The 13,143-nt window shown below is 41.3% G+C and overlaps 1 protein-coding gene across 2 annotated transcripts in view; it reads right to left on the bottom strand.

The window, feature by feature from the left end:
• RBL2 (RB transcriptional corepressor like 2) overlaps positions 1 to 13,143 on the bottom strand; it is a 118,131-nt gene that overhangs the window by 41,822 nt on the left and 63,166 nt on the right. For both annotated transcript variants that reach the window (XM_068260973.1, XM_068260972.1), the window contains exons 6-11: positions 8,586 to 8,746; positions 7,398 to 7,462; positions 6,722 to 6,905; positions 5,963 to 6,126; positions 5,421 to 5,530; positions 2,064 to 2,167 (exon numbers count right to left, since the gene is read on the bottom strand). In XM_068260973.1, the coding sequence (XP_068117074.1) occupies positions 2,064 to 2,167; positions 5,421 to 5,530; positions 5,963 to 6,126; positions 6,722 to 6,905; positions 7,398 to 7,462; positions 8,586 to 8,746 (788 nt within the window). The remainder of the gene's footprint in view (positions 1 to 2,063; positions 2,168 to 5,420; positions 5,531 to 5,962; positions 6,127 to 6,721; positions 6,906 to 7,397; positions 7,463 to 8,585; positions 8,747 to 13,143) is intronic.

The following is a 13,143-nucleotide window of genomic DNA, read 5'->3' on the forward strand; positions in this document are numbered from 1 at the left end:
AGCGGAAAGTTTCCCAATTACCTATTGCAGAGACATCCTTCCTTAATAAAAAGAACTTCCAAATGCGAGCAATACTGAACAGATTTTACACACCTGGGGCTTCTTCCAGCCCCTAGCAGCAGTCTTAGTCCCTCGTCACAGTTTCGGTCCTCCACATAAGTGGTCCCGCTGGCAAAGATTGCGACACTGCCGGCGGCCTTCTGCCCGGGCATTTGTCATCTAGTGCGTACAGCGTCTGTGCACAACTACTGACTTAAATAGTTACTTTAGGGTCTTAGCTTTTTTTTTAATATGTATGCCATGAGGTCATATTACTGTTATTTCAGGGTGTTATTATTGAGAGGGTACACAAAACACAAAAATATTTACAGTATTTCCAAATAATGTATTGTCCCCATACATTGTACTTGGAAAATAATTTAAATGTTGTGACAGCTGGGAAAAATAGGCAAATAAAATGTGTGGGTTTTTATCTATAGTAGCATGGTGAAGGGTGAAGGGGTTAAATGTTATAATGTTTTGTGATAGCTGTCCTTTAAGTAGACTTCAGGATCTCCTTAGTGCACTAAAATCTTTTATGAAATAAATGTAAACAAGCTCCCCAGCTCAAGCTCTTCTTTATGCTGCTGCACCTGAGGTCCCTAGGGCTTTTAAGAGGTTGTGCATTGTGTTTCTATTGGCTGCCCACTAGGTGGTAGCTTTCAACTGGAAATCTAATGTTCTTCTTTGCACAATTTGAGTCTTGTTTAGACAGATTGGTTAGCTCATATCATCTCTTCTTCCCAAGAAACATTCCAATTTGACTGGGAAGAATGTTAACTTACAGTAATAGTACAGTAACAGTCCGCACACCAAATGCCCATATGATATGCATAAGCAAAGCTGAAGCCAACAATTGTTTTGGGGGCCCTCATGAGTCCTCTTTGTCAGGGCAGGATGAACATTTGTATCACTAAAGGATAGTACTGACATTTGGTGTGCAGACTGCTACTATACCATTGGTGGTATCACTGATTGCATCTGGGATCATACAGTCCTAATGATGGTCAAGTCTAGGAGAACTCATGGAGAAGCATATTACTTGTTTCTCTTGCGTCAGACTGGCCGCGACTGGAGGAAGTTACGGGACCCAGGACCAAAGCAGGAGAAGGCTGAGGACAGTGACGTGGGAGCGATCCGTGCAGATAGGGCTGGAGGAAACCCTATGTATAACACTTATTTTTACTCAGCTCAGGTACACTTTAATGTGATCACCTGTGAACAAAACTTTTCTACGGGTTGTACTGGATGTCGACCAGGTTGCCCAAAATTTCAGACACACCTTTCAGATAAGTGATGGAGATGCCTCACTGACACAGATGATATTTTACATATCTGGTGGTCATGCCCGAAGTTGACTGGTTTCTGGTCTCAGGTGAGGACTGGTTCATTAGAACAAAAGGCACTGAAAACATAATGGACCTTACTGCCACTGAGAGAATTATTTGACAAATTCATTGTCACCCGGGCAGAGTGGGTGGAATTCAAGGATCGGGATGTGTACAAACAAGTTATGGGTTGAGATTTCTGGCCCGTAGAAATGTTGTCTCATCTTTAGTTTCTGGTGTCCCTTCAGGTTAGAGAATTACTGATGTACAGTCTGAGGTTAGGTAGGGTACTTATGACCTTTGCTGGGAGCCCTCCTCTCTTATTCCCTCTTGCCTCTCCCCTCGCCTCTTTCCCTCCATCTGGCGTTCGCTTACTTTCCTTTACTTTTATTCGGAGCGCCCGGGTGGTACTTAAATTTCAGACTGATCATGGAGGTCACCCCCTTCGGCTCTTTAGTCCTGTGAAGTTTAACAGAGATTTTAGGCGCTATATTTTATTATGTTGTTATAAGCAGTGTGATCAACCTGGGAGGAGCTCCTAGACCGGCTACAATCCTGTATACAAGCATTTATACTGTATTGTATTTGCCGGTTTTTGCAATTTGTCTTATGATTTTTTACATGGATATTCCCTGTATATGTTTCTGCAATTAAAAATAAATTGTTCATACAGAAAAGAAAACAAATGGTACTCACAGAGAGATCAGCATCCCCCAGTCTTTTCTTCTCCTGCTCAATAATGGATTCCAGAACTTTGTAATACAGCACCTCAGCCAGTCTGAAATACTTCTTTGCAATGTCTGGAAAGTATGTAAAGGCAACTCAATATGACAGGACATACTAGAACTAACTGTAATAGAAAATTTCAAAAATGATTTAAGTGCAAGGACATCGTCTGAGATTTTTCAACCTCTGCTTCCTGCCCCCAAAGTGAAAGACAAAGAGCACGTAGGAGATAGAGACAAATCTACCGTAATTTCCTATTTTGGTGCCACAAAAATATGTCCTAAAATCACAACTGCATGATAACAGCAGAAAAGTTCTGTGTGGGAGTGTACTTTCTTTCTCACTCTCTCCTCCTTCAAACTGACTACTGCGCAAAGGACTTACATACAGTATTAAAGTGTACTGGAGGCAAACCTCAGGTAGGTAAATAGATACTTACCTAAGTAGTGCAAAACCTCTGGCTCCTTTAGAGGCTTGCCATGCTGTCTTCTGGTCCCCCGTTGCCGAGCGCAGACGCACCAAAGATTAGCAACATGGGCTTTTCTGTAGGAGTGTGTTGCACTGCTCTTCAGGAACAAGTAGCGGCTGTGCTGCAAGGATTCAACACGGCCATGCTTGTGCCAGAAGAGAAGGCTGGCCCCAATATTAAAGCGGATCCAAGATGAAAAACTAACTATAACAAGTAACTGGTCTATATATCTTATGTACAGTTTAGATGGTTTAAACAGCAAATCTGTCTGCATACAGCTTTAATAGAATATGATTATTTCTTCCTGTGATACAATGACAGCAGCCATGTGGTTTGTAAACATTACACACAGCCAAGCTTATCTGCACCATCAGCATTCAGACTGTGAAAAAAACCTAACCCCCCTCCTCCCTCCTCCCCTCTGCCTCTGAAATCAATGGCTAGTAACACCTCACCCTCCTCCTGCCCAGACTGAGCTCCCATGAGCCCTTGCTACTGCCAAGGCTCTCTGAAAACTGTGGGCAGGGCTTCTTCAGTTTATAGGGAATTAGAGTATTAAAACAAAAACAAAAAAGTATTTGGCTTGAGGAATGCCCTATAAACAATAGGAAAGGAACACAATTATGCAATGAGTAAAAGTTCATCTCGGATCCACTTTAATAGAATATGATTATTTCTTCCTGTGATACGACAGCAGCCATGTTGTTTGTAAACATTACACAGAGGCAGGCTTATCTGCACCATCAGCACTCAGACTGAAAAAAAAACGAATCCCCCCCTCCTCCTCCCCTTTGCCTCTGAAATCTCTGGCTGGTAATATCTCCCCCTCCTCCTGCCCAGACTGAGCTCCCATGAGCCCTCCTTGCTACTGCCAAGGCTCTCTAAAAAAAACTGTGGGTGGGGCTTATTTAGTTTATAGGGAATTAGTGTATTAAAACAAAAACAAAAAAGTATTTGGCTTGAGGAATGCCCTATAAACTATAGGAAAGGAACACAATTATGCAATGAGTAAAAGTTCATCTCGGATCCACTTATCTGGAGGATCAAGAGGTTTCCCTCTTCTTAAGTACAGTAAAACCTTGGATTGCAAGTTACTTGGTTTAAGAGCACTTTGCAAGACAAGTAAAAGCTTTTATGACATTTTTACTGGCTAAGCAAGCAAAGAATGTATACGTGTGTCATGTCGTCACAACTTAGCCAATGGGTCTTCTCCCTTTGACGCTTCACAATTGTATTTTATTGTACTTAATCGGAGTGTAGGGACTGTACAATGTCACATTTCCATGAAATTCTCAAAAATAAGCAAAATCAACTGTCACTGGATAAGTACATTGTTAAAGCCACACAAAAAAAGGTTGGGGTGAGCCAACAGATAGCAATGATTCGGTTATGGTTAAAATCTTTTGCAATTCAGATTCTGATTTTACAAGCGATTCCGATTTTTGATACAACTGTGTTTTTCTTCTTGTGTTGCTAGCATCCAGTGAAAATCGGAATTACAGTGTAAAAGAAGCCTAAGGGCTATTTCACACAAAAAATTGCCGAAAATTGCAATCACAATTGCAATCTAGCCTCAAATGTTCAAGCTTGATCCCAAAGGGCTGGGTGCAGTGCATTTGCGATTGCAAACCCAGCAGTGTGAACGCTCCCATAGGGAGACACAGCAGTGTTGCCGTGCTACCACCACAGAATAACCCACAGTGTAAAACAGTTCTTAGAACAGGTAAGAGGCTCTGCAGTGTCATGTTCGTTTAATGACAATTAGAGACAGGGATGGCTGCAGCCAGCAGGAGGTAACTTGAAAAAACGTGAAGGCGACAGGTATACCAAGCGGGCGGCAATGCGAAGTGGAAAAATCAGATAAAAAAAACTGATGCTCAACAAAACAAACTAATCCATTTGAACCGAAAACTGATCAGATGTTCATCTGGTTCAGCGTAAAAGAAGCCTAACTGTCGTGTGTGTCAGTGTTAAACACATGGTGCAGTGGATAAGTGCTGCATGCAAGGTCTTATGGGTAACTTCCTGCTCAAATGTACATGCATAGTTACACAGCACCATTGTTGTCACCCATCCGTGTGAACCAGGGGTGTTGCTAGGATCCTAAGAGATCTGGGGAACTGTTGGGCATTCCAGGCGTAAAATGGGTGTGGCCATGCACCAGAATGGTGGTGTGGTCACGGGTGGGGCCAAATTTACATAAACTTAACAGCAGTCTAAGTAGGCCTGCCCAGCAAAATCTTGGATGAAGCCCACTCTCCATTAATACAAAAAAAAAAATATGCAGCATATCACATAAACCGGCAATGTCACCTAAACATAACTAGGCAGAGTTACCTGGCTTCTGTGCTGGCTCGTCTGCCATTCCGCTGGCCGGGCTGGCCTGTTGCCAGGTGATCTAGCAGTTCCCCTTATAGCATCCCCTGACCTTGTAGTGGCCCCCTTCTCGTGCTCCCACGGGCCTCCCATTGAGGCACCACAGCTCCCTGCATGCCCCTCATAAAGGCAACACAGCACCCAGTACACCCACATAGAGGCACCTCAGCCCCCAGCATAACCCTGATTGATGCACCAAAGCTCCCAGCATGTCCGCCATTGAAGCACCACAGCTGGGGGACATCCGGGGCAGCCCAGAATACATCAGGGGAATGTGTCACTGATCTTTGGGGCTAGCAATGCCCCTGTTGTGAACCAGCTCATATTGTAATGTTTGGCCTTGCTGACTGCTTCCATTGGTCTCACTCTACAAATGAGTTCTTCCGCTGCCTATAGATGCCAGGTGTACATTTAGCAGTCATTTGTGAGGTATCTCTAAATGTGTTTCTGCAACTAGATTCATTAAAAACAAAGTGGCAAACCTTTACAGAACTGGCTCTCTCCTCCTTCAGACACAGTGTGCTCAGAAAACACTTCAAACATTTCTTTCAGGCAGCTGCTGATGGTCTCTGTCGGGTTCCTGGAGCAGGATCTACAAGAAATAAGGGTTAACTTAGTGAATCAAATTAGAATTTTCCTGGAGAGCAGAGCCTGATAAACATTTTAAGACATACAATAAAAATATGGCGCTCCACTCTTTATTACCCATGTAGTTGTCCTTCTCACTTTTTTCCAATAAATAATGTCATCTGTGTAAAAATCACAAGTCCCCCAGCTAACAGATCAGAACTTCTAGGAGCTGCCATTACATGTATAGTATATCATCAAATTCAGTTGAAAATCTTTGCGAGCAGCTCTGCTGCTAAGAAAACTCTTCTCTGAAATATATTCTTATCAAATTCAATTGCACTGGCATATAACGATAAGCTACAGAACAATTTGAAAAAGTCTATTAACCCTTTTAGTAGCTTCTCATGAAAAAAAGCAACTGTTACAGAAGGTTAGCACAAAGGCAAAGTGTTACCTCATTATCTGGAGCAGCCTCTCACTGGGAGCAGGTCTCAGTCCTGACAGGATGACAAACAGCCGGCTGACACTGTATGTAGCACTGGAAACAGGCGTGCTATAAGGATTATTCTCCTTAATGTACTTTGAGGTTAGTGGTGTGGCAATCCGGAGAGACTTCATCTGAAGAAGAAAAGTATAGACATTTTCTAAGACTCAAATGCATGTTATCCAGATCAATAGTTGAGAAAATCCACTTCCACGCACAGGCATGGGGCCGAGCCATGTTTGCCGGTGCCAAGACTCTAAGGGGCCACTAACTCTGACAGCAAATACAGGCACATGTATACACAGGAAGAACATACACATTCCATGCAGACAGTGTTTCAGCTGAGACTAGTGCTACAAGGTGAGAGTGCCATCTATTAAGCCCCCCAAGTCATCTCATATTAACTTAACCTCCTCCTGCTGTCTCCAACTAAAAGAAAAAGGGGACAAAAATAAATAAATCTTGCAGATTTTTCACTTTCTGATTCCTCTTTCCCAATGAACTTTCATCCTCTCTCAAGCTAAGCATGCCAGTCCATTGCTGAACTGCCTGCTGCACTGCCCTATAAATATCTGGATTCTGTCTGCACCTCTAACAGCCATTATTGTCTGTAGGTGCCTGACTACTGCTGGCTCTTTCTACTGACATAAACACACGATCACATACCTATTATGGTAGATAGTCTTTATTTTGAGGTAGCAGCTGCCGTAAAAATGTTTTAAAACTCACCCTGTCAAAATGTTGCTGCAGATGGTAAGAGATTTGTGCCCTCTCTGAAGACTCTGTCCCCATATCAGGATTCAGACATCGTCCTACACTCCCAATTTCCTCTTCTGCATCTTCTAAGAGGAGCCGCTCATCAAGATGACCAGCAGAGAGCACAAAGGCCTCATAGGCCTTATTTATGGCTTTCCTGTAGATTCATGGAAGGTATGTCAATATATTGGCAAGCATTCCCTATAACAACCTAAAGTAAGAATAAATGAACATTTCCTTTAGGTTACAAGCCGAATAGATACCCTCACCAGATGTCTCTGACCGCTGCTAGACTGGTCAGAGAAAGCACGAGTCCAGGAGCCTCGATGCTTCAGGTGCATCCTCTCCTTTCTCTGACCAGTCTAGCAGTGGTCAGAGACGTCTGGTGAGTGTGTCTTTTATAAGGGTGTATCTGGTGGTGGACCTGGAGAGACTATTGATGATAGCAAGATACACAAGGCTGAATATTTTAATGGACTAATGTGTTTAAGGACTTGCAAAAAAGGATGTGCGCTGAAATATTGTTTTGATATCTGAATTGGTTATAGCCTAAAACCTGAATGAAGCGCACTATGGAAACGCAAATGGTTTTAATCTGTTGGAGCGCTTTGATATTGATTGATGTTATAAGCCGAATAGGACAACTTACAAACTGTCTGCAAAATTTCCTGGATCCAGAAATCCTGTAAGCGAGTCGGATTTTCCTCTGAGTATCTGAAACAGCAAAAAAAGTTATTGCTCAATATTTGGGCAAAATCACTTTGGTTTAGAGCCAAGAATTGTATTCACTGTAAGAATGTAGGCTTACTTATAACATGCAATACAAGTGCCCTGGCTTTAACCATATCTAGAAGTATGAGATATTGAGCAAACGGAGAAGCTGTTTTTCTCTACTACACACTGGTTTTCGGACTATTATCTCAGTAGCATGAAGCCTCTGGATAACCCAGAAGCTTCCCCCATTCCTCTCGCCTCTACTGATCCAGTACTGGAATCCCCCAAACGTCTTCCTCAAAGACTTGTCGAAGAATACACTGGGCCTGCACTCCCTTCTGTGATCCTCCTCTGGAAGATCCAGAGACTTCCTTTTACCAAGGTAAGTACCAAGGCTGGGGAGTCGGTACAGAATTCAGGTATCCAAAATTGATCCAACTCCGACTCCTTAGTCTAATACTTACCAGGGCCGTGGAGTTGGTATAAAAATTATCTGACTTCTTAGTTTATGAAATCACCAGTTCTGACTCCAGTTACCTAAAAATTGCTCCAACTCCACAGCCCTGATAAGTACATTCCACATCTAGCTTCTATAAATAACTTTGTTTACACAAATATATTCTGATAGTCACCCAGAGTGATAGATGTTTTTTTACTCAATACTCAATTGCATCTGGGGAAAGAGGTTCACGTCCCTAAAGCTTATTCAGAAAATGACCGGCAGTGCACAGAAAAACAAAACACTGCAACCATGATTAAAAATGGATAAAAGGAAAAACAGAGCAAGGAAGATTTGAAAATAGGGGGTAGTAGGCCTGAGTTATCTTTATCAGGAAATAACTTTACTGCATACTCCAAAAACAGTGCAACGCATTTCGCAGGTATTTCACTCAGACAAGACGCCAAGACAGAGGAACCTTGTCTGCTTGAGCTCCCATAAGTTACTACCATTTATACCCCGAGGCGGCGGGTGAAATACCTGCAAAATTATTGCCTGATACAAGACAATTCAAGTTTTCAAGGAGGAGGGAAGTGCTTTAATTCTAGTGCTATTAAGGCCCCATTTAAACATCACTCATGGCCTACCGTGGACCATCACCCCATTTGTTAGTGCCACACATACCTTTTTATCAAATAGCTTATGAATATAGGGTTTCCAAAAGTGTTCTTTAATGCCCTTGACTTCTAAGAGTAATCCATGATGGAGGGAGCAAAGAGTCTCAATAATGCACGGGGGTTCAGAGGGTGGCTTGAAATCCTTACTGGAAAAATCTTCAGGGAGACCTTCAAATTGAAAATACACAGACTTGTTAAGAATAAAATAAGGGATAAGAAAATAAAAGTGTAAGTAAAATGAAATTTGAAAATGAACAGCCTGTAAAGTGACTGGTGACCTTACCCAACAGGTCAAACGCCACACTTTCCTGCATGTGTTCCTTCAAGATATTTGTGTTATCTTAAAAATAAGATGTTGCCTTATCTGGTTTTAATATCCCGTCAGCTAATCAGTTCCTGCCAGATATTTTTTTTTTCTAGGGGCACAATTTGAGCTCTAGGCTCTTCTAAGGTCACCTTTCAAGCCAAATTAATCTGGCTCCTCTGTATAATAACGAGGTACAGTTCAATGCTCAGCTATGCCATGTAAAGGTAGCCATAGAACTAGCGATGATGGGCAGTTTCGAACAAAGAGACAAATCTCTTTCTGATCAGAGAGAGATCTGTTAGCTGCCCATACACCGCAGGCCAATTTTCGATCGATTTCAGCATAAAATCTCTCCAGAATTGTCCCAAGTCCGGCACATCGCCGCTGCCCCCCAGTGTATAAATGTGCATAGCAAGGATACAGAGGCGCCAGTAGTGTAAAAAAGATAAAAGTTTTAAAATCGGGGAGGTGATGGGTGGATCCACCTCTCCCAAAGGAAACACACGATATTGTTGATTTTCCAACACAAAAACAATTTAATTATACACTCCAATAGTTTGCAACGCGTTTCGCGGGTTCAACCCACTTCATCAGGCTATGGAACGGAGTATAACACTAAGAAAAAGACAGAAGACAAATGTATGTATGTATGTATGTATACAGCCTCTAAGCATCCAAGAATATTATAGTCATGGTAAAAAACTTTCTAAAAACCTAGTGAGAAAATAAAAAATTATTTTTAAAAAACTGTTCTATTCGCATAGCACCCTGCTCAGAGGGGAATAGGAACAACGTTTTTTGCTTTAGTTTTGACTTCATCCTGCAACCTGTATCAATCTAGATTAGAATTTGATCATATAAGTATGTGGGGAAATGACAATATAAGAAATAAGTATTTATACACCATGCGGAATAAGAAATGAGTATTTATAAACCATGCAGAGTTAATACGTGTACAAGCATATGCTAGGTTCAAGATTTATATGCTAGAAGGCTTAAGGGAAGTCAATTGGATTCTGGTTCTTACCTCAACCGTATGGTTCGTCAGCTTAGCGCCTCTGTGCCAAGCCGACGTTTCCTTGCTGTTATATAGTCTCATTAATTGATTAATTGCGCTCTATTGTCCTATCGGAGCCGATGCTCCGTCTGATGTGTTTACTGGGCGTCAGGCGGGGGGCGCACGTCCGATGACGTGGCCCGGTTCCTTGTTTCTATTGGCTACCATGAGGGGGCAGGATCGTGGGGCGGATGCGTCCGTTGGAACGCATCCGTGCGTGAGGACGCATAGAGTTTCCGCACATGCGCGTTCCATGCAGGGGACGTGGCGAGGGCCATTTTGGTGGAGGACATGTATGGTTACTGCCTCTGTATCCGCCGGACGTGGACTTTCGGCCATCTTAACTTTGGGCCAGTGTGCCCTGTTTCCACAGCGCTATGCGCTTATACATCAAATAGTTTGTTTCATAGTTTTAAATATACGGATATCAATTTCAATTCTGTAGCAAGGGATAAAATCTATATATACACACTATATATGTTTAAAAAAGTTGCAATAAAGTTATGTACATACAAATGGAAATCCTGGACGTACGTTCAGCGGTTGCCATAGTGATGAGTATTTCTATATATTTGCGTTAGCTTTTATATATATAAAAAATTAATCGTATACCTAAAAGGGAAAAGATAATAGTTTAAATAAATAAAATCAGTTGGAATATTTGTAATAAATACTAATATACATCAAAGCATGAAAAACATAGCTAAACCACCACAAATGTTGCCATATAGACATCATATGTAACATTGATACAAAAGATTATACATTTTTGCTAGGTACATAATCATCCACTAGTGGTATACAGCTATTACATAGAATATTAATACCATATATAAGATAAGTAGGGATAAAAGAGAGGACCATTTTAAAAATTAATTAGTATACTGTATTTAATTATCAATAGATTTTTTCCAGCTGTTCGTTCAGGCCTGCTGGAGTTAGAGTTTTAAGGATTTGTATCCAATACATCTCTCTTTTTTTTTAAAGTGTCAAAGATCTCTCGGCAGGCATTGGAAACTTGTTCAATTAGGGTGATAGTGAATAAATTGGGATTACTGTCATGGTGAGTAGTGAAGTGTCGTGAAAGGCTGTGCAGTAATAGCCACATCAGTTGTGCATCAAGGAATGTGATCTATGTCATCTCCTGCCCCTGCGGATCCCAATATGTAGGCCGTACCACACAGTTTGTGCGTGAAAGGGTCGGTCAGCATAAAAGGAATATAATTAAAAATTATCCACTGCACAGCCTTTCAAGACACTTCACTACTCACCATGACAGTAATCCCAATTTATTCACTATCACCCTAATTGAACAAGTTTCCAATGCCTGCCGAGAGATCTTTGACACTTTAAAAAAAAGAGAGATGTATTGGATACAAATCCTTAAAACTCTAACTCCAGCAGGCCTGAACGAACAGCTGGAAAAAAATCTATTGATAATTAAATACAGTATACTAATTAATTTTTAAAATGGTCCTCTCTTTTATCCCTACTTATCTTATATATGGTATTAATATTCTATGTAATAGCTGTATACCACTAGTGGATGATTATGTACCTAGCAAAAATGTATAATCTTTTGTATCAATGTTACATATGATGTCTATATGGCAACATTTGTGGTGGTTTAGCTATGTTTTTCATGCTTTGATGTATATTAGTATTTATTACAAATATTCCAACTGATTTTATTTATTTAAACTATTATCTTTTCCCTTTTAAGTATACGATTAATTTTTTATATATATAAAAGATAACGCAAATATATAGAAATACTCATCACTATGGCAACCGCTGAACGTACGTCCAGGATTTCCATTTGTATGTACATAACTTTATTGCAACTTTTTTAAACATATATAGTGTGTATATATAGATTTTATCCCTTGCTACAGAATTGAAATTGATATCCGTATATTTAAAACTATGAAACAAACTATTTGATGTATAAGCGCATAGCGCTGTGGAAACAGGGCACACTGGCCCAAAGTTAAGATGGCCGAAAGTCCACGTCCGGCGGATACAGAGGCAGTAACCATACATGTCCTCCACCAAAATGGCCCTCGCCACGTCCCCTGCATGGAACGCGCATGTGCGGAAACTCTATGCGTCCTCACGCACGGATGCGTTCCAACGGACGCATCCGCCCCACGATCCTGCCCCCTCATGGTAGCCAATAGAAACATAGAACGGGGCCACGTCATCGGACGTGCGCCCCCCGCCTGACGCCCAGTAAACACATCAGACGGAGCATCGGCTCCGATAGGACAATAGAGCGCAATTAATCAATTAATGAGACTATATAACAGCAAGGAAACGTCGGCTTGGCACAGAGGCGCTAAGCTGACGAACCATACGGTTGAGGTAAGAACCAGAATCCAATTGACTTCCCTTAAGCCTTCTAGCATATAAATCTTGAACCTAGCATATGCTTGTACACGTATTAACTCTGCATGGTTTATAAATACTCATTTCTTATTCCGCATGGTGTATAAATACTTATTTCTTATATTGTCATTTCCCCACATACTTATATGATCAAATTCTAATCTAGATTGATACAGGTTGCAGGATGAAGTCAAAACTAAAGCAAAAAACGTTGTTCCTATTCCCCTCTGAGCAGGGTGCTATGCGAATAGAACAGTTTTTTAAAAAGAATTTTTTATTTTCTCACTAGGTTTTTAGAAAGTTTTTTACCATGACTATAATATTCTTGGATGCTTAGAGGCTGTACACATACATACATACATTTGTCTTCTGTCTTTTTCTTAGTGTTATACTCCGTTCCATAGCCTGATGAAGTGGGTTGAACCCGCGAAACGCGTTGCAAACTATTGGAGTGTATAATTAAATTGTTTTTGTGTTGGAAAATCAACAATATCGTGTGTTTCCTTTGGGAGAGGTGGATCCACCCATCACCTCCCCGGTTTTAAAACTTTTATCTTTTTTACACTACTGGCGCCTCTGTCACCTTGCTACAAAAGTATCCACCCCTGGTGGAGGGGATTTGGCCCCTTTCTTCTTCTGAACTACAGAGAGCGACTTCTTATTCCTGAGTGGGGACATGTTTAATCTCCCCACCTGCCTAATCAGTGGTTACCTGGTCGGTAACCCTTGTTTGTGAGTATAAAATCTCAGTTTTTATCACCTTTTCATATTAACTCAAACGTACTACACCATATTGGGCTCTCGGTATCTCTC

Source organism: Hyperolius riggenbachi, chromosome 11 (assembly GCF_040937935.1).
Source record: "Hyperolius riggenbachi isolate aHypRig1 chromosome 11, aHypRig1.pri, whole genome shotgun sequence".
NCBI classification, from domain to species: Eukaryota; Metazoa; Chordata; class Amphibia; order Anura; family Hyperoliidae; genus Hyperolius; species Hyperolius riggenbachi.